The sequence below is a fragment of the Marmota flaviventris genome, chromosome 10 (genome assembly GCF_047511675.1).
Source record: "Marmota flaviventris isolate mMarFla1 chromosome 10, mMarFla1.hap1, whole genome shotgun sequence".
Taxonomy (NCBI): domain Eukaryota; kingdom Metazoa; phylum Chordata; class Mammalia; order Rodentia; family Sciuridae; genus Marmota; species Marmota flaviventris.
This window is the reverse complement of record NC_092507.1, coordinates 112,232,986-112,254,441: the sequence shown is the minus strand read 5'-3', so window position 1 is coordinate 112,254,441 and position 21,456 is coordinate 112,232,986. Positions and strand designations below refer to the sequence as shown.

General features: G+C 41.3%; 1 protein-coding gene across 3 annotated transcripts in view; it reads left to right on the top strand.

Moving 5' to 3' along the window:
• The window catches only part of LOC114080902 (carboxyl-terminal PDZ ligand of neuronal nitric oxide synthase protein), a 312,785-nt gene that overhangs the window by 205,939 nt on the left and 85,390 nt on the right, over window positions 1–21,456 (top strand). For 2 of the 3 annotated variants that reach the window (XM_071618241.1, XM_027922492.2), the window contains exons 3-4: window positions 7,550–7,642; window positions 19,224–19,297. In XM_071618241.1, coding sequence (XP_071474342.1) covers window positions 7,550–7,642; window positions 19,224–19,297 — 167 coding nt within the window. The remainder of the gene's footprint in view (window positions 1–7,549; window positions 7,643–19,223; window positions 19,298–21,456) is intronic. The other variant, XM_071618242.1, reaches the window with a different exon arrangement.

Sequence of the window (21,456 nt, the reverse complement as noted above, 5' to 3'; positions counted from 1 at the left end):
AGCTCATTAAACATGTGCTGAATGAAAGGAGGAGTAAGTGAATGATTTTATTTCATGGAGTCAGATTCCAGATTGGTAAAAAGAAAAAAGAGAGAGAGAGAGATGTCAAGAAACATAAAAATCAGAGAACAGAGAGAATCAGGAGATGGTGGATTTCAGGCTTGGGTTTTCTGCTAACAGACCTGGGGAAATCTTTTGCTCTCCGTGAGCACTGGCTTCTTCCCTATACAGTGAAAAGCTTGGTCAACATTTGTGATCCTAAATGTTTCAAACACAAGAATTTCTCTAAAACCGAAAAAATTTAAATATCATTTACTCTTTTTTTTTAATTTTTATTGTTGGTTGTTCAAAACATTACATAGTTCTTGATATATCATATTTCACACTTTGATTCAAGTGGGTTATGAACTCCCATTTTTACCCCGTATACAGATTGCAGAATCACATCAGTTACACATCCATTGATTTACATATTGCCATACTAGTGTCTGTTGTATTCTGCTGCCTTTCCTATCCTCTACTATCCCCCCTCCTCATTTACTCTTTTTTTGAAAATTTTTAGTGATACATTATAATTATACATACTATATAATTCGTTAACCTCTAAAATATTTTATTTAATTTTTTTTAGTTATAGATGGACACAATGCCTGTATTTTGTTTATTTATTTTTGTGTGGTGTTAAAAGCTAAACCCAGTGCCTCACACAAGCTAGGCAAGCACCCTACCACTGAGCCATAATCCCAGCCCTCTAAAATATTTTTGATGAAGTATTTTGGACATACTAAATGTATGAGTTATAATGCATGAACATGTGGTATTTACCATCCAACAGAATTTCCTTATAGCATAATAGTGGTGATTTTAACAATCCTTGATTTAGAAAATGGATGATAACAAATAGCAGTTGTACTTTCATTGGAATTTGTATTTTAATCGTTAAAATAATAGCTACCCTTACACATGTACATATAGGATCAAGAACATTGATTTAGTTTAAGGCAATTCTTAATGTAAGTGAAGATATGTAATAATTCTTACAGTATGCTTCTATGGCTCACATAGTGTTTCTGGAAAGTGTGAGATATATTACCTATTGCAATTAAAATGCCAGCCTTTGGCCCTGTTCCAGATCCACTGAATGAATGTCTCTGAGGGCTGGGTCTGAGATTTTGCCTTTGTTGTTGTTGTTTAAATCAGATATCCAAAATGGGATTAGAACTAGAGTTTTCCATTTCCTTAGTCTCCAGAGCTGGGCAGTACTATACTTCTATATGATCTAAGGATAATGAGTTTTCCCTTGAACAGTACCTTCCCTGGTTCCTTTTAAGTATTTTGTAGGTCACAGGGATTTTTACTTATGCCCAATTTTTCAGTAATATGTCTGTTGTTGAAATAAGTGATACTGAGGTTGAGGTTGACAGGTGGGAAATAAATTTTACTACCCAGACTTTCCAAGAATCCTCATGGATATTCTGAAATTTGGGTTCAGTGTTAGTGTTGGTCTAGGTCTTGCTAATATTCCTGAAACTACGTATAAGTGAATACTACAAGTCACTGAGCTGCACATCAGGGTCAGGCCTGCCATGGTTCTTGGGCCCCTGTCCTCCAGGTTCTGGTTCCTATGAAACAGGGACTAGATCTTCGGGGCATTAGTCAGCTTTTTGTCATCACAACTAAAGTACCTCACAAGAACAACTTAGAGGAGGAAAGGTTTATTTTGGCCTATTGTTTCAGAGATTCAGTGCATGGAAGCAGTCTCTAAGACAGAAAATTCATGGTGAAGGAAAGTTTCTTAGTGCATGACTGTCAGGAAGCAGAGAAAAATAGGGAAAGGGGCTAGGGACAGATGTAGTCCAAGACCACACCCCCCTGTGACCTACTTCCTCCTGCTACAAACCTTCCTGCCTATAGTTATCACCCAGTAGTCCATTCAACAAATGGATTAATCCACTAATAGATTAGTCATTGCCTCACCTCTGAAACTTGCTGCATTGGGGATCATGCTTTCAACACATGAGCTTTTCTGGGGACATCCCAGATTCAAACCATAGGATTAAGGAGGCTTGGTAGCCTAGAAAATGGAAGTTCATCTGCATGACCATTTCCCCATTCATTGCTCCGAATAGTACTATAAAAGAATTATATGGGGTTGGTAAAAAGAAAAAGAGAGATGTTGAGAAACATTGACTTGATCAATAATGGCAGCTATAAATAATTTCATTTAAAGAAGTATGTACCAAACATAGTTAAGGTGCTCAGCAATGTGCTGTGGGTATGGACCATTTAAAGAAGATCAGATCTTCTTAAAGTCTTTGTAGCATGGTTTGTAATCCATGTTTTAGTAACTTAAATTGTCAGTTAATTTCTGGAAAGATTAGGTTACCCTTGTATACAGTGTTAGCTTTTCTTGGGCTCTGTGAGTAACCTCTATCAATTGTATTCATGAATTTAACCTTTGTTTGTTACTTTTGTATGGTTCTAGTGCTATTTTCTTGGGCATAAATATATGTAAGATTTTTTTTTTCTCTCAAGGAGGGCATGGCCTTCCAGGAAAATAGGTAAGCAACCAATCCACAGTGAGTGATAATTGAGGCCCACATACTTGGTACTAACCAACTGGATAGAGCAACTCCATGGGAGGAAGTGGGAAAGGTCATTGACCCTGAAGGCCTTACTGTGGAGAACCCTGAGCTGATACTTCTAGAATAAGCAGGAGTTCCCTAGCAGATGATGTGGACAGAGCATTCTAGCCATGGGGATTAACAAATGCAATTAAAGGGTAGTAGAAAAAAGTATGGCGTGTTTAACTTGGATGTTGGGGAGCTGCAGAAATATTCTTTTGCAAAAATTAAAGTGGAGTTACTGGGAGCAGAAATGTGTTAATTGTTCAGTGTTTTAGGTTTTGTATCTTTATTGTGGTAAAGTATACATAACATAAAATTTATTGTCTTACCCATTTTTAAATGGACAGTTTTGTGCCATTAAGTATGTATTCACATTTTGTATTACTGTTACCACCACCCATCTCCAGAATTTTTTCAAAACTGAAATCACACCCATTAGATATTAGCTGCAGATTACTTCCTTCCGTCAGTCTCTGGAAGCTATCATACTAGTGTCTGTCTTCACAAATTTGATAGTACTAGGTACCTCATAGAAGCAGAATCATAAAATATTTATCTTTAATGACTGGTTTATTTCACTTAGCATGATATCTTCAGGGTTCATCCATGTTGTAGCACGCGTCAGGATTTCCTTTATTTTTAGGGTTGAATAATATTCCGTGGTATGTATGGATCACATTTTGTGTGTCCATTCTTCCATTAATGGGCACCTTTTGGCTATCTTGAACATGGCAGTTCTCAGATTTTGTAACTTAGTATGTAAGGTATTAAACTCTATTTAATTTTTTTTGTGGGGCGGGTACTGGGGATTGAACCTGGGGACACTCTATCACTGAAATATATCCCCAGTCTATTTATATTTTATCTTGAGACAAGGTATCACTAAATGGTCTGAGTTGACCTTGAATTTGTGTTTCTCCTGCCTCAACCTGACAAGTAGCTGGTATTACAGGCATGAGCTGCTGTGCCCAGCTGTTATTAAGCTCTTAATTAAAGTACAAAAGGACTTCTCACAAACCATTTATAAGATGGTCCCAGGTTGATGTACTTGGTTGAAGAAAGGGGTGAGGGAAAAGTGAATTTCATAATGAAGAATGAGAGGACCTGCTTCCTGTGAAGCAGATGAGAAAGTATTTCACTAGCCAAATTATTTGTAGTCCAGGTGATTGAGGAACCAAGGTTCCTGTGGGAAAAAAATATATTTTTGTTTAAAAATCAGCTTCTTATCAATATTTTTTTTTTTTTGGTCAGTCCTGGGGATTGAAACTGGGGTGATCAACAGTGTGCTATATTCACAGCCCTTGTTGTTTTTAATTTTGAGACAGGGTCACACTAAGTTGCCCAGATGGCCTTGAACTTTCAATCCTCCTATCTCAGCCGCTTGAGTTGCTGGGATTATAGGTGTGTAACAGCTACATCTGGGGATTCTTTGGAGGAAATGCACAGTGGTGTGTGTGTGTGTGTGTGTGTGTCTATCTGCTGATAGCCTTAACTTCTACTTCTCTAAGAAATATATTTTTCTGCTTCTATTTTTGCATACAGCTTGAGGCCCAGGCCTGGGCTGGTCCCTTCATTAGACCTCCATCTTAACTGTTTCACCCACTTTGCTGCTGTAGACTTTCTGCTGCCCCTCCTTAGATACCCGGTGATGAGCTGGGACATGTTGGGTTAGGAGAGAGTTGTGGGAATCAGGAGATGCTCAGAAGCCAGGCTGTTGGTCTGGAAGCAGCTCTTCTGGCATCCAGCCAACGTTTCTGCTCATGTTACTTGTTGAGTGTTTAATCTTGGGTCTTGTTGAATCCTCTACCCAGTCTCCCCTTCCTGGGCTTCACTGATTGGCACAGGACACTAAGTTCCATGGCTGCTATTTCAATACAAGACCCCAAGGCTCTGTTTATGAATCCCAAACACTTGTAGGCTTTCCAATCTGTAGTTGGTCTTCCCGGACTTGTACTGTTTTGTTCCCTCAAAGGTCAGATCTGTAGGGCTTATTCTGCCCTTGCTGGTAGAGCTCTGGCCAGTAAAGCAAATGCATCAGAACAGCCTGGCCAGTGGGTGGAGGGCCAGGCCTGTTGGCACATACTCTGGGCTGGCATGGGCCACAGACGGTGGCACCAGCAGTCCTGTTTGTTCTTCAGCTCCTGGCAAAGTCTAAGCAGATTGGATTCGTGTCCCAAGAAACACAGATGCTTCCTCCCGAGCTTGCCTGCCCAGACAGTGCTCCACCTCAGACAGAGCAGCAGTCTGGGAAAAAGGAGGACTTGTCCCTAAGAGCTCTTCTCTTCTATGTTCTCCTGGTTACTGCATTGCTACCCTTCTCTTCAAACCCATTTCCCCCCTAAAGAGCATGATAACATGCTATCATGTCATCTAAGTGAAGTGTAATTGCCATAGAAATAAAAGGCTTCATGATAAATATTTAAACCTTTTCAGATACTTGATGTACCTTTGTGTCCAGTGTTTCTAACAAAAGTGCAATTTGATTCTAATTCTGCAGCTGGAAGAGGTTTGGGACATCAGGAAGCAGATAGAATAGATGCAGAGTGTGACTAACCTAAGAGTCCTTGTAGAGAGCACTCAGGTAGTAATGGCAGCTGTGATAGGACCTGTAGATCTGCTTTCTGCCTTTCTCGAACTTCTTCATCTTGAAACATTCCACCAGCTGTTGTAAGGAGCACCTGCGTTATCACTGTTATTGAAATTCTGGGAAAAAAATTGGGTCATGTTTTTCTATGTAGTCACTGTGCCCTTTACAGGGAGCTATCTGGGGGTATGTACTTGGTGATTGAATTAGAGACTGTTTTCCAGTTTCCAACAAAATGTTTAGCTTCATTTTGAATTCTTAAGATGAAGGTATTAAATGCATGGCCAAACTTGGCAAAACATTAACTGTAGAAATAGTTAAGTTTCCAGATACACAAGCAATGAGTTGGCTGGGTGCCTCTTGGCAGGCTTAGGTGATGGGTCTTGATTATAGAAAGGTCCTGGAGACAGTGAACCCACCAGGGAGGTGGACCAAACAAGAAAGAAAGGTCTAGTCAACTACAAGCTTCTTCTGGAAATACCAGGCATTTGAGGGTCTGGCTTAGCAGGCAATTTGCTCACTAAAACCCAGGCTGGGGAGAACGACATAGTCCCTTGCAGAGGCAGAGAGTTGACATTTCTGCTTTGATTTTTGTTGCTGTACAAGGGAAAGAGGGAAGTGTATGGAGCATGTGAAAGTGACATTCTGGAAGAGACCAAAATTGTTAATAGTTGGCAACTGATCTATCTAAGGCAGGTTTTGTCCTCCTCCTGGGCATTTCCAGACTTTTACATTCTTAACTTCAATGGAGTTCATTGGAACACCCCCCTGCACTCTACTGGTTACAGGAGCAACCTTGATTTAGTGACTTGTTCTGAAGGAGGTGTAGCTGGAAATTAGTGTTGATGAAAGCCCAAAAAGCAGAAGTAAATGTGGGTGTGGTCAGGAAAAGTGGCTAGTTCATCTCTCCAGTAGGCACATGGCCAAGGTCAGCGGATGCATAGATTGCCATTCTAGTTCTTTCACCTAGAGGGCATTTCAGTTCATCCAGCACTAGAGTTGAACAGAATGGTACATCCAAGGCCATACAGTGTGAGTTGGAGCGGTGTCCTCAAGCGCATGCTAATCTGAGCAACTGTAGCCTTCAATACTCCCACTATTGACCTAAAGGGGACTGTTTTATGTGGGATGAGTCCTGTCCAGAGCCAAACACCAGGACATAGAACTCTCCCTCCCATCCTTCTGGGATTGAACCCTAAGGTGTTTTACTACTGAGTTGCATCCCAAGCCCTTTTTATTTTTTAACTTTGAGACAAGGTCTCACTAAGTTGCTGAGGGCCTTGCTAAATTACTGAGGTTGGCCTTGAACTTGTAATCCTCTTGTCTCATCCTTCTGAATTACTGAGATTACTGGTGTATGTCACTGCACCTGGAAAAAATGGTTTTAATAAACTGAAGAATTTCTCAGAATGAAGTTCACTGTGGGAAAAGTCAGAATTCGACCACCAGTGATGAAAAGCTGTGCAAGTATGAGAAATGGCTATGAATGCCAAAATGTAACAGAAAGATATGGGATTGTGGATGGGCTACATTCCTCAGGAGTTCAGAGCTGCAGTTGGAGTAGCCTGTCCAGAACTGCAAAGGTGAATTTAAAATAGAGGGGTGGGCTGGGCACCATGATGCATACTTGTAATCCTAGCACTTGGGAAGATGAGGCAGGAAGATTTCAAGTTTATAACCCAGGCAATATAGTGAGACTGTGTCTTAAAATAAATTTAAAAAAAAAGGAGTGAGGCTGGGAATGTAGCTCATGGTAAAGTGCCCCTGGGTTCAATCCCTAGTTCCTGCCTCCGACCCCCCAAAAAATTCATAATTATTTTTTTATATGTGAAAAGCCCTGATATGAAGACTGGTATCAGTTCTTCTTAATCTTCACCAGGGATAGAATGGAGTTCCAGCAACATTTGGTTAGACACAAGGAATTCTTTCCTGACAAAGTCATTAAATAATAGAATAAGTTATGGAGGGAAGGTTCTGATATGTTGATGAGATTTTCAAAACAGGTTGTATATTCATTTCAGTAGGATGTATTAGGTCAATCTCATTGTGATGAGTCATTCCTTTGGTCTGAGCTGTTGGCTGGGTGGTGGGATTGATGACCATTTAAGGTCCCTGTTCTAACCTAGGGACTACCTGAGAGCCCCTGCCTACAGACATCTACCTTAAAAAAAAAAAAAAAAAAAGACATCTACCTAAAAAGATTCCCTGAGGTTCTCCCTGTGCCCAGGAAGTGCACTAGTCCCCTAGGACTGCCTGTGGCACTCTGTGGGCTAGCTGGGGTCCTGAAGATGCACTGGTCTAATCAGTTTCTGTTTCTTTCTTCTCTTCTCCTTTGCAGTATGAGTTTAAAGCCAAGAATATCAAGAAGAAGAAAGTGAGCATTATGGTTTCAGTGGATGGAGTGAAAGTGATTCTGAAGAAGAAGAAAAAGGTAAGTGGCTCTGAACTAGAAACTGTGGTGAAGAGGAGACTGGGGAAGGTGGATGTGGGATACTTTTTCCTTTTAGAATATTCTCTGGACATAATCACCCCTTTATCTGATGAGGTCTTCTCTTTCTTTCTTGGCTGAACTCAGGGCACTCTTCCACTGAGCTACATCCCCAGCCCTTTTATTTTTAAAATTTTGAGACAGAGTCAGGCTGGGTTGCCCAGGCTGTCCTCAAACTTGTGATCATCCTGCCTTAGACTCTAAGTCATTAGAATTACAGGCATGCACCATCACGTCTGCCTGCTCCCAAGCATTTTGTATAAGGGATATTCAACCTGTGTCAGGTTTAGTGGGGAATGGACAAGAGGAGGCTCCCTCAGCAGTTATCCTCTTCTGTCGCTTGTATAACCCTCGGCCTCACCCCAGGTTTCCTGCAGCGCCCCCCATGCATCCTTGTGTCCCATTACACTTGCTGCTGCCCTGGGGATTATTACTGTCCCCTTTACCTGTGTGCACACGGTGGGTAGCCATGGAACAATCTTGAGAATATTGTCCTCTCAGGAGTTCCTGAAGCAAATTGATGTCTATTAAGACCCTGAGCTTAAAAATATGAACATTAACAATGTTAACTTGAGCAAGAGATCCTCAGAGGAAAGAAAGGGCCAAGGCAACCTGAGCTTGTGATCCAGGGAAACTGGCTTTTGCCACGAGTCAGATGGCTTTATTCAGCCCTTCATGTGAAGGAAACTGATGAGGCAGCACCCATACGTACCAACATAATTGCCATTTATAGGCAATTTCCAGGTAACAAGATGCTTTCACACTCATTGTCACCTATCCTTTTATCAGTCCTTGTAGGTGTTTCTCTTGGCCAGTCACTTCCTCACTGACCTGCCCCTTCATTGCCAGGAGCTGAGCTGTCGGCCTTTCAAACCAAGAAACTCAGACTCATCAGCTTGAAGTTTTAGGCTGTAGGATGTTAACTCACGTTGACAGAGCTCAAAAGAGGCTGATGTATAAACTGGATCAACAGTGTCTTAATTCACTTTGAGACATAGAAAAGTCTCTTAGACCAGATATTCTCATTATCCTGACAAGCACATTTCCTCTCAAATGGAGGCAAATGATGTGAAAAGGCGAGTTATTAGAGTATTGCTCAGTGGGCCCAGCAGTGGGGAAAGTTGGCTAAGTACGTGAGAGGAATGTTTGCTGACCTCCATTGGATCCACTGGATGTTTGTAGTGGCCTTGATGGGTGGATACTGTTCCTAGGGTCTGTCCAACAGACCTTTCTAGCATTTTCCTCCAAGACTCTGGCTTCTGTACTTCCATGACTGCTAGTACTAAAGTCTCCCCACCATCCAAAGCACATACACTTTTGTCTGACATGATCTTTGTTTACTTTCAGTTATGTTACATTTCAAGTTCTGCTGTCCTGGTACCTATATGTTCCTTTCAGATAACTTTATATATCTCTGATGTTGTCCATTATAAAGTAACTTCATGGTTTTGCCTTAGGACATGGTCTTATCTCTCACATCACCGTCTCCCTATATATCACGTATCATATGCAGTGCTATCTTCCATTCTGCATGCAAGAAAACTGAGGTTAGGTCACACAGCACTTAAGGACAGCAGAATGCTGAGCATCATCTGGGAGATAAGCCAGCTCTTCCTTCCATTAAGTACAGGAATGCTCTTCTGAAGTAGCATCTCCCTGAGGGAATAGGGGAATTTGTGACTCACTTTGAAACCCTGAGATTGGTAGTCTTCAGTGTTCACCCTGCTGCTGGCCCAGGAAAGAGGTGATCTAGCACCTCTAGCATCTAGAATTGGATCTTTCCTAAGTCCAATTCTTTTGATGCCAGGCTTGGGAAAGAGGAGCTTCCTGTCCTACCTTGCTTCCTCCACCCACGCTCAGTGTCCGTTTCAGGGCCACAGCTATGATTTGGATAAGGCCTTTAATCATAGTGTACATTGTCAGCTGCCTGTGCCAGATGAACGCACATTAACAGCAATCAGCCTTTTGTCATCTTGTTCCCATGCAACAGTCCTCTGATGTCTGCATGTACTACCACCACACTCACACACACTTTCAGTCTCTCTTCCTACCTGTTTATAGGGTTGGCAACAGACTAGAGATGCTATAGTGTAAGTGCATAATTTTCTCCAAGGAAATGAAGCAGTTGGCAAATGTCACTGATGGCCACCATGATTAAGTTACAAATTGAAACCCTTGCTTGGTAGCTATGGATGTAGCAATAACCATTGCTTATATTCATGCATAAGACAGCACTGCCATGTACGACTGCCATTCCGTAGTGGTTACTCAGTTGTCTGTACTAGACCAGTTGGCAAAGATTTTGAATGGTCCTCTGTTCCTGCAGACAGCATGCTGATATTTCCTGGGTCAGCATGACATGTTGGAAGGAGCCCTAAGCAGAGGCAAGAAGACCTGGGTTCTGGTCCTGGCTCCCCCTTTCCTGGCTCTGTCCTCTGAGTGAATTATTTTGCCTTTCTGATCTTCAAGTAAAAAGAATGCGGAGCTGGGTTGGATAATCACTTTCACTTTTCCAGCTCAAATACTCTGCAATTTAAACTTGTATATAAATTTAGATCACCAGTATGTATTTAAATCTTTGACAAACTACTGGGCAACAAAGAAAGCAGACACTACAGGCTGGGTGGTTTACTATATGGTTTTGTCTTCCAATCCTCTGGGCCAGGAGGAGACCCTGTGAGGTCATATGCCTCTCAAAGCAGCCACTGGGCCTCCTTTCTTAGCCTATTTGTAACTGGTCAATGGTGGTGTGCTTCCTGTCTGAGGAGGGAGGTGTGTTTACAGGGGACTCTTGACCTTTAGAGAACTTTCTAAGAGAAGGGGCAATCTTTGTGAGCTCAGCACTTACCAGGTACACGGAGAGTGTGTTCAGTATTTGTGGCTCTTGGCTGGCTGGATGAATGAAAATTATTTGTATGTGATAGTGCCATTATGTCAGAAAGAAATAAGTACTTAGCAACAGGATATAATGAAGTCTAGTTTGTTCCTTTTGATTATGACATTCTTCTCCCTCTCTCTTCTCCCATCAGTCTGTCAGTTTAAAAAACAAAAAAAAAAAAAAAAAAAGGAAAAAACAAGAATCAGAGCCTTTCCCAGATACAGAAGGCTTCAGTAGGAATTGTTAATTTAGACTGTGGTAGTAGGACTTATTCAGGTGACTCTGATTCTCAGGTGTGTTATATTAGTGCAGGCAATAGCCAAATATATTGTAATCATCTCACTGAGATGCAAAAACTGTCTTTTTTTGTTATATTAATAAGTATCTAAAAATGCTCTCTTCTTGAACTAATGCCAGCACATAATGAATCATAAATTCCTTTCAAATCTTACGTCAGATTTGTGGTGTGAACTCAGTTACCAAGATAATCAGCTTTGCTTTGATGTCTCTCAATCTGAACATTTTCTTTAACTCCCAACTAGGCCCAAGTAATTATCTTTTCTGTGTATATAATAATGATTATTTATTATAATTCCAGAATTACACTGTACCACCATTTGCTAGGGAGTGGAATCCTGAATAAGAAAGATTAATCTTGAACTTCATTCAAAGGATTGTTCCAAAAGAACCTAAAGGGGCCTCAGTTTCATGTGCTTTCTCTTATAATCCAATAACTTTGTTGGGATTCCTTAAGACAACATTCTAGAAATACTCCATCATTCACATTAACAAATATTTTTATAAGATACATAGGGGTACAAGATATGGCCCTTTCTAGCAAAGTTTACTATATTTCATGGCACTCTGTGTAAAATAGATCTATTACAGTTCTCCATTTCATTGGAGGTGTTTTTCATTTGGGGGAATTTTTTTCCCTTTGGTACAAGAGATAGACCCCAGGGCCTCATGCATGCTAAGCACATGCTATACCCCTGAAGCTACACCCCAGCCCCACATTAGATTTATCTATCTCTTCCCCCTATAAGCTGTGAGCTTTTGGGGGCAGGTTACATGTCTTCTCTCAGATCTTATCTGTTTGGGAAGGTGGAAGGAGAGAGGGAGCAAACTGATTGAAGTAATTACACACTAAGATGATAATTGGAATAGCTACTAATAATCTAATAAGAGCTGACACTGATAGTGAGTACCTACTGTTTTTTAGTCTTGTTTGATGTACTGTAACACTAAATCATCACATATCCCATGAAGTAGATGCCATTATTATGCTCATTTGCAAAAGAAGATTGAGCAACTTGCTCAAAATCTCAGGTCCCATCAGTGGTGAAGTCTAGATCCAAAACAGGTATGTCTTGCTCAAATCTCCAAGTAGGTTCTTTCTACTACCATGTTACTGTGTGTGTGTGCATGTGTGTGTGTGTGTGTGTGTGTGTACATGCGCGCACGTGCACACATGCATGTGTGCACACATGGTGCTTGCATTTGTTGTCTTTAACTTCTAACTTACATTTTGCCACAGGGACATTCACATCATAAGGCAACTATTTTCATGCCCGAGCAATAGTATTAGGTTACTATGGTAACATAGAACTCAGATCTAACTGGGTAAATAAAGGGGGCACTCAAAATTATAGAGCCAGAATTTAGGAGAAGGAACTTAAAGAATGATCTGGATTGATTAGATCTGGCAACAGAGAGTGAGATAGGTTCAGGGACACCCCCACCTGGTGTCTAGGTCACCCAGGTAGACATAGTCATTGACAGGACCAGAGTATGAATCTGCTCCCTAAACTCAGTACAGTTTTCTTTTTACCATGTTGTCTTTTGTGGCCTGCTATTTCTTGCTAGTTTTAAATGGATGTATTAGGAACCCATGTGCATTGGGTGAGGATTTGTTAGAAAATTGTGTGAGTATTTTCAGTTTTGAAATGCATTTTCCTATATCTGTAGGTTATACTTGAAGGTAGGAGATAGCTTTATTTTCAGCCTAATCCTATTCTACCTAGAAGCATGGAGACTTTGTCAAGCTAGGTTTATATAGTCTTTGCAAGGTTTTTTTAATTTAAGAAAAAGTTTTAAAAGAAGTTGCCATTGCTGTCAGATGCATGAATAATGTGCATGAATAATGACAAAATTTGCAGACTTTGGGACACGCTTACTGATTCCAGTAGGGATAGTAAATAAATATCAGTAGGAATCCCTCTTCCACCTTTGGGCTCCCGAGACAGGGCTTCAAACATGCCATATCTGTTTTATGCTTCCAAAAATAGGGAGGATGACTGTGATAATTATTCCTGACTCTGTTTTCTCTTGTTGGCAGTGTTTCAGGCAGACCTACCTCTAAACCAGTTCTCACATAATATGTCTTGCCAGGAGCTTTTAGGATGACAAAATGGCTGTGAATTTCCATGGAGGACTTGACATTCATACTCAATAGATAAAGGAAAAAGAAGGTCCTATATCAAGAATGTGCTTACTCCATTCCGTGGTCTTTCAACACAAACGCAGTCAGCCCTTTATCTCCTTCCTCTGTTCAGAGTAAAGGGGAGTGAAAGACTTGCTTGGAGTAGCAAGGAGAACATGGAGTCTAGAGGTAGAAGAGATAGAGTTTATTTACCATTGGACCAGGTGAATTTCGAGGGATATAAGTTCCCCCTGAGCCTCAGTGTTCATCTTTCAGGTGGGGGTCAATTTTAATAATGTAAAAGAAAGCGTTATTTAGAAGTTCCTTCTTTAAATAGAGCAACAGGCTTTTCCTCCATATCAACTAAGATAGTTTTGAAAAATCAAAAATGAAACATGTAAAGATGAATTTCCTGTATCTTTCCTTTCTCACTTTCCTTGTTAGTCTGACACGAACAAGCGAGTGCAAAGATGGGATTAAATGCCTGTGGGAGAAAGTGAGGAAGTACCTGGGAAAGAGTGGGATGGCTGTCAGACTGCAGGCCTGCTACCAAGAGCCAGAGACAGGGAAGGAAGAAGAAAGGTTGGGTGAAAGTCTCTTAAACAGCTGGGCTGTCTTAGAATGTCTTCATGTTCAGTGCTTGGCTGGGAGCTGCCCAGGAAAGCATGGTGCCTAACCAAGTTCAATGATGGACTTCAGGTAGCAGCATCTGGGGCCCTTGGTTAAACTCTCTGTAACTGGACCTTTGAGGGTACATTCTTGTGACCACAATTTCCTGTTAATGTCCTCCAAGTTAAGCTATGTATCTCACTAACTTTGGGCAGGGGGACAAAGTACTGGGGATTGAACCCAGGGTACTCAGCCAACCAAGCTCCATCCCCATCCCTTATTATTTCATTTTGAGACAGATTCTCACTAATTGCCTAGGCTGGTCTTGAACTGTCTCCTGTGTATCTGGGATTACAGGTATGTGCCACTGTGCCCAGCTGCAAGCATTTTAAAGAGAAAAAGAACAATACAGAAACCACTTCCTCCCCACTTTTCATATGGAAATTTATTTTTAGGAAAAAAATTTAATGACAGAAGAAAATAGGAAGGAAGGCTAATGACTGGCTTTCCAGGGTTATAAATCAAAGTTGACTTCCACCATAGGACAGAGATATATCATTGAAAAGTCAAAGTAAAATAAAGGAGATAAAGAGAGACCACTTTAGACCAAGAGAGAAGAGCGTGTTATTTAAGACAGTGGTATGAAAAGAGGAGGCTTCCTCTAAGTTAAGGCATTCAGAGTACTGCAATTGACTGAATCCTACTGAGTCCTGGAGTCAGAACTAGTCTAAAATTCAGGAGAACTTGGTTCTAGTCTAGACCAAGCTGATAACCACGGGTGACACCTGGCTCAAGCATGATTACACACGTCAGAGCATTATTTGAAAGAGATGGGTAAGAGAGGTGGGGGTCCTTCATTTCTAATGTTCTTAGATTATCATTTGGTTATTGAAGGGATTGAATTAAAAAGTTCCAACACATTTGCCTTAGGTTCTTGAATAACCAAAACATTGGTAAGCCAGACATGGTGGCGCATACCTGTAATCCCAGTGAAGTCAGGAGGCTGAGGTGGGAGGATTGCAAATTCCAGGCCAACCCGGCCTTTTGAGGCCCTATCTCAAGATTAAAATTAAAGTTCAATGGTAAAGCACTCCTGGGTTCAATCCCCGATACCCCACCCCCAGAAAAAGGAAAGGAAAAAAAAAAAAAAGGTGAGTCCCTTCTCTACCTATTGTACCCTTTGTATTATCTTGATGATTTCCTAATCTCTTTATAGATTTAATAAACTTACCCAAGGATTACTATAAGGCCTTTAAAGGGAGAGGACTAGATTTTAATGGCATTTTTAGAAAAGGAAAATAAGTAGGCAAAAAGATCTTTGTGTCCTCTAACCCTACCCACCCCCTTCAGTATGTTCTATATGGATACTGGGACTTCTCCCTAAAGTAAGGTATTTTCTGGCTTCTATACACCCCGACAATGTTCACTCTTATTAAATTAATACAAAGTGCCTGGAAGCCTGGCCTCTCCATCCTCCTAGTCAGGAATGCCAAAGAAGGAAAATAGTTGATCTATATTATGTTGCCTCATTATTTGTTCTTCTTAATGAACATATTAGTTACATTCTTTGGGTATGCAAAGAAGAGTCTTGCCCAGCCTACTTTTGATAATGGAGGCATGCTGGTAGGCTAGGAGGAAAGAGGCTGGCACTCAATGGCTTTTCTTTCTTAGCACTGCAGCCAGATTGAGTGGAAATATCTGCAGCAGGTCACAAAAACCATCTGCTGTTTTGGGGGCTCAGCTTAGTTTAGTGGAGGATTTGATTGAGCAAAACTGGGTCTTTGTATCCTGGAGCTCAGGGATCGGGCAGTTTCGCGCCAGCCCCTCTGTGGTGTTTTCAGGCACCTGACTACTGATCCTGAGCTCCACTGGTCGTGGCCATGTTAGCATGGTGGTTCTCATCAGCTGCACACAGCAAAAACCACATTGTCCACCCTCAGAACCCTCTTCAGGGCTGCTCATAATCAGAAAGGGGCCGTGGATGTGGCAGCATCATGAAATGATCTCTTTGGTACATGGGATCATTCTTCCAATAACTTTGAAAATCACAGCAGAGCAACAAGGAATACAAGGAGCAAACTTTTCTGAAAGTGTATGAAAAAAAGCAAGGTTTCATTCCCTCAGAGCAGCCTCTGCTGCAGGCCTCCCTTAAGTGTTTAACTCACAGTGAATGTTTTATTGAGTAGCACAGCGGGTGGGCTCTGGCCAAGCACAACATTGATGGGATCTTGGTCAGTTGGCTGTCTTTGAAGACAGGGGCCTTCCCTGTGCCAAGCCTGACTAAGACTTCCACAGGAGCACACAGTATGTGGAAAAGGACTCTGGCCGGGTGTTTCACTTTAACTTTTCTTTGATACTCAGTCCTACATCAGAATCACCTCATTCTGGCCCTGAATACTATATCAGAATCACCTGAAATGCTTGTTGATACTACAGATTACAGAAAGGCCTCACCTCCTATATTCCTGAGCCTGAAGAGGTGGAACCCAGGAAGCAATAGTTCTTTTAGAAAAATTTTACCTGTGTATCTACACACACATCCACCCCAGATTTTTGTTCTTTGGAATAAAGCATAGCTGCATTTCCCCCTATTTCTCCTTCTAAATACAGATGAGGGTGAAAAGGGCAGCAAAGCAAGGCAGAAAAACTTAGACAATAGCCACTCCTTCAGCCAAACAACACAGAAAAATCTGTCCCCCTTCCCTGCAAGGCTGCATGGCTGAGTGGAAACCTAGATACCCACCACTGCTGGGCTATCGCAAGGGGCACCACCCCATTGGGTAGTGTCAAAGAAAGCTAAGAAGGATGCCAGGATTTTCATCCCTAGCAGCTGGTAATGAGTGTCTCACTCCCCCACCTCACCCCTATTCCTCATGTGCTGTGTCATTGGAGACAATATGGAGAACCTAGACTTCCACCACTTCTTAATTGGAATGAAGCTGAATGATAGTGCAGTAAGGCATATAATCAGTGCAGGATAGTTGAAGGTGAATAACAAAGTACTCCTTTGAACCAGAGTAGCAGCAGTGGGAGCCTGGTGGGGAGTTAGAACTGCAACCCACACCCAGCAGTATCAAGGAACCCTTTTTTCTCTCAGGTGTCAATAGAGGTCAAGTGGGAAACCTGAATTTAATTCTCTCCTGGCAGTGATAATGTGGCATTCTCCTCTTTCCCCTGTTTGAGCAGTGTCCTAGTATGATAGTTAAATAGAAAGTTTAAATGATACCTATAGGTGTGAGCTGAGTGTAGCAGCTCACACCTATAATCCCAGTGACTCTGGAGACTGAGGCCAGTGGTTGAAAAGTTCAAGACGAGCCTCAGCAACTTAGCAAGACCCTCTCTCAAAATCAAAAAATGAAAAAGAGCTGGGTAAATAGTTCGGCGATAGCGCACCCTAAGTTCAGTCTCCAGTACCCCCCCATACACACACACTTATTTAGAGTCATAACACTCAGAAGGTTCAGGTTTCAGCTGAAGTCACTTGCCATACCATCAATGACAAAAACTTGAACTTTAGTGGGGAGAAAAAAGATAATAGATGCCAGCACCAGATGAGAGAGATGTTAGAATAATCTGACAAAGATTTTAAGTAGCAATCATAAAAATGCTTTCATGAATAATTGCAAATACTCTTGAAACAAGTGAAAAATTATTATAAATCTGCCCTAAAATCCAATCATATTTTAAACATATCTTGCCATTTAAATAACCCCTTTGATGGATAATTGTTCTGTTTAAAGTATGCATCTAAGCCAGAAATAGCTGCTACTTCAGGAGGGTAAGGCAGTTTGAGGTCAGCCTGGGAAACTTAGCAAGACCCTGTCACAAAATGAAAAATAAAAGGAACTGGGATATAGCTCAGTGGTAGAGCACCCCTGGGTTCAATCCCCAGTAACACTAGATAAGTAAATAAACAAGCACATATGCCAGTATCTGAACTTTAACTCTGAAAAATTTTAGTCCATCAGTTGGAAACCAGCCTCCCTTGGGTGCCATTCAGGTCGTGAGGGAGCTAAAGAGGCTGTAAATCAATCTGTCTGGGTCAAGAGTGGTGTCATGACTGGAATAGAGATCAGAATATGTCTCTGTTAAATGCCAGTCAGACCGTATGTGAATCAGTGAGTGATGTTTTAGAGCATCAGATTTTGAGGGGAATACTGGCCAGTACACAGTGTATACAAAAAGAAGGTGACTCTGATAGAAGTCTGGGAAACATGTCATGGGAGGGGTGATCACAAAAATGTTTATAAATTGATTGATTGGGAGTACTGGGGATGTAACCCAGAAGTGCTCTGCCACTAATCCATGTCCCCAGCTCTTTTTATTCTTATTTTGAGACAGGGTCTCACTAAGTTGCCAAGACTGGCCTTGAAACAGGCCTATGATCCTCCTGCCTCAGCCTTCTGAGTAGCTGGGATTACAGGTGTGCATCACTCTCTGCTGGGCAGAATTGGTTGATAGTGAATGTAAACCAGTCTAAATTCACCTCATTTGATGGATTGATGTTGAATGAAAATTAAGATTAAATGGTGTGTGGGTGTGTGTGTGTGAGTGAATATGTATGTATGTGTGTGACATATGCCAGGTGTGTATAATGTTGTGTTTGGGAAAAGTTCCTGAGATAATGCTTTTTCCTAATGTCACTCTAAGGGCCTGGACATAGTCTCCCCTGGTCTTCTGGACAATCTCTAAACTTTAATATGTTTAGAGAAGTCACTCTATGCATTCTATCTGAGAAATTCACTTACCAAAGGTACCTAGCTAAAGTATCCAATATATACTTCCTTGCTCTCCCTCCTCTCTTGACTCTGTCTTCAATAGATGAGTGATAATGATAATGTTGATGATAATGATGATGATGTTGATGATGATGATGATTGTTGGTACTAGGGTTTCAATCCAAGGACACCAAGCACTCTACCATTGAGCTACATCTTTTTAATTTTTTTTATTTTGAGATAGGGTCTCACTAAGTTGCCAAAGATGGCCTGGAACTTGCAGTTAGCCTCCCAGTTAGCTTGTGTGTGTGTGTGGGGTGGGGGTGTGGGGGGGAGTTGGTTGGGAGGGGAGACAGTTGGGGGGGTGGTCTCCATGTGTTCACAGTAAGTTAGGACCACAGCTGAATGACTATTAAATGTACTAGTTAACTCACTTGGAGGCTTTTTTTTTCTTTCCCCTTTCCCTTTTAATTAAAGAGAGAGGGTGGATTACATTTCATTTGCATATGATTGCCTCCTCCACATGTTTTATTTTACTCTCTTCTTCTTTTCATTCCTCTTCTCCCACCTCCTTGGAGTGATATGTAGTCTTTTTTTTTTTTTCCTTGCAATTTCTCTAAGAAATTTTTATTTAGAGTCTGTCTGTGGTCCCCTGAGGCCTCCTTGGCTCCTGCTTGTGCTCTCTGCCAGGGAGAGACACTCTCCTGAAGTGCTTGTGAAGGAAACTGATCAGACACATGACATTTTCCCCTTGCCCTTTTGGAGCAATCAGCTCTGGGCCTCTTAGAGGGAAAAAGTCAGGCCAGAAGCAAGATGCATGTGTTTGCATAAGCATTAGTAGTTCAACGTGTGCCCTGGTTCTATAGCTGAGGACAAGCCTAACTTATTCATTTACAGCTTCTTTTATTGCAGAAAAAGGAGTGGACGTGGGATGAGAGCAAGATGCTGGTGATGCAGGACCCCATCTACAGGTAAGAGCCCAGTCCAAAGCTCAGGAGGATGCAGAGCCCCAGGGTCTCCCTGCCATCTCCTGGAGCCATCTGTTTGGCTGGTGGGTCTAGACAGATTGAAATAAACTTTTATTACTTTTCCCTTATGAGATCTGCTGTCTCTGTAAATGTAAGTATAAGAAATAAATCTGCCTTATCTTTAGGATGGAAAGTTTTTCTGATTGTATTAAATTGTATTAAGGGAGCTATGAAGGATTTCTTCTTGTTTTTTAATCTAGATCTCTCTGTTATAATCAGAGACCCTTTAAATTTGTGCTAGTTTTATCCTAACTGAAATTTTGTAATTGCTTACATGTTGATTATGATAAAATGAGATTACTGGGTTATCCCATCCCCCTGTGCTCTCAGTTTCCCACCGTATTCTCTTCTTTCTGTCCCTTCAGAAACTGAGCCTAGATAAAGGACTTGAGATCACTTAGGAAAGCAGAAAATAAAAAATATAATTTCTGGGTGTTTATCTTATTTTCCAAATTCATGTGTTGAAATCTTTACTCACAAGGTGAGGCTTCAGGCGGTTAGACACTTCAGAGGTGATTAGGTCATGAAGGTGGAGCCCTCATATTTAAGATTAGTGCCCTCATAAAAGAAGCTCCAGATGGCCGACTTGCCCTTTTCACCATGTGAAGACACATCTGTGAACCAGAAAGTAGGCCTTCAGCAGACACTGGATCTACCAGTACCTTAATCTTGGACTCTCCAGTCCCCAGAACAATAAGAAAGAAATTTTTATTGTTTTGAGCCACCTGGTTTGTGATATTTTATTATAGTAGATTGAACGGATACATACCCAGAAATTGCTTTCATAATGAGATTTGTATGAATTCTTTTTTTTTTTTTTGGTGCTGAGGATTGAACTGCAGAGCATTTTACTACTGACCTATATGCCAGCCCATCAAAAAAACAAAAACAAAAACAAAAAAACCACTTTTTTTTTTTTTAATTTTGAGACAGAATCTTGCTAAGTTGCTTATAGCCTAGCTATATTGCTGAGGCTGGCTTTGAACTTGTGATCCTTATGCCTCAGCCTCCCACATCACTGGGGTTACAGAAATGTGCCACCATGCCTGGCTGTGACTATTATAATTCCTATAGAGATTAGATGGCTACCATTCATATGTATTCCATGTCAGAAGAATACCAGACAGCAGTAACATACAGAAAGTCAGGGCTGTCCTGGGATTCAGGGAAGGACCTCAGAACCTGTGTGTTATTCTTCTGCACTGGATCTCTGCAGACCAACCCCCCCCACTCCCCGCTTAAACTCTTGCCTCCTTCCTGTTTTTTATTTTTTTATGGTGCTAGGGATTGAACCTAGGGCCTTGTACATGCTAGGCAAGCACTCTACCATCCTTCTTCCTGTTTGAGGGGAGAGTGGCCATTTCTTTGGAAATTGGCAAACCTAGACTTAGCTTCTCCTTTTGTCTCCTCTCAGATTACTGCCATGACTTTGTTGACAAAATAGGTAAGGTTTGGAACTCAACTGTGAAGATGGCAACATGGGTGACCTTGCCTTCTGGTTGAAGAGTAGGTGAAAGAATTTCTATTCATTTGAAAAATATATTTGTGTGAAAGACTTACACCAGGTACTCTGCTGGGTAATTAAGTCACGGGCCCTTGTTCTCAGGAAGTTTTATTCCAGTAGGGAAATGGACTCTGAATAAATCGCTGTGGTATAAGATGTTGCATCTGACAACATCTTATATGTTACATCCTCTATGTTCCTGTTGTACTTTTTTTCTCTCTCTCTCTCTCAGTTCTGAACTACACTCTACCACTGAACTACATCCCCAGCCCTTTTTATTATTTATTTTAAGACAGGATCTCACTAAGTTGCTTAGGGTCTCACTAAGTTCCCCAGGTTGGCCTTGAATTTGTGCTCCTCCTGCCTCAGCCTCCTGCATTTCTTGGATTACAGTCTTACATCACTGCACCTGGTTCCTATTGTACTTTTCAATGTTTCTTAAAATAACTTCATTGTATGTTATGGTTTAGATGTGAGATATCACCCAAAAGTTCATGTGTGAATCAATGTAAGAAGGTTCAAAGGTGAGATGATTAGAATAGAACAGCTTTAACCTAATCAGTGGAGTAACCCACTGATGCATTAACTGGGTGTTAAC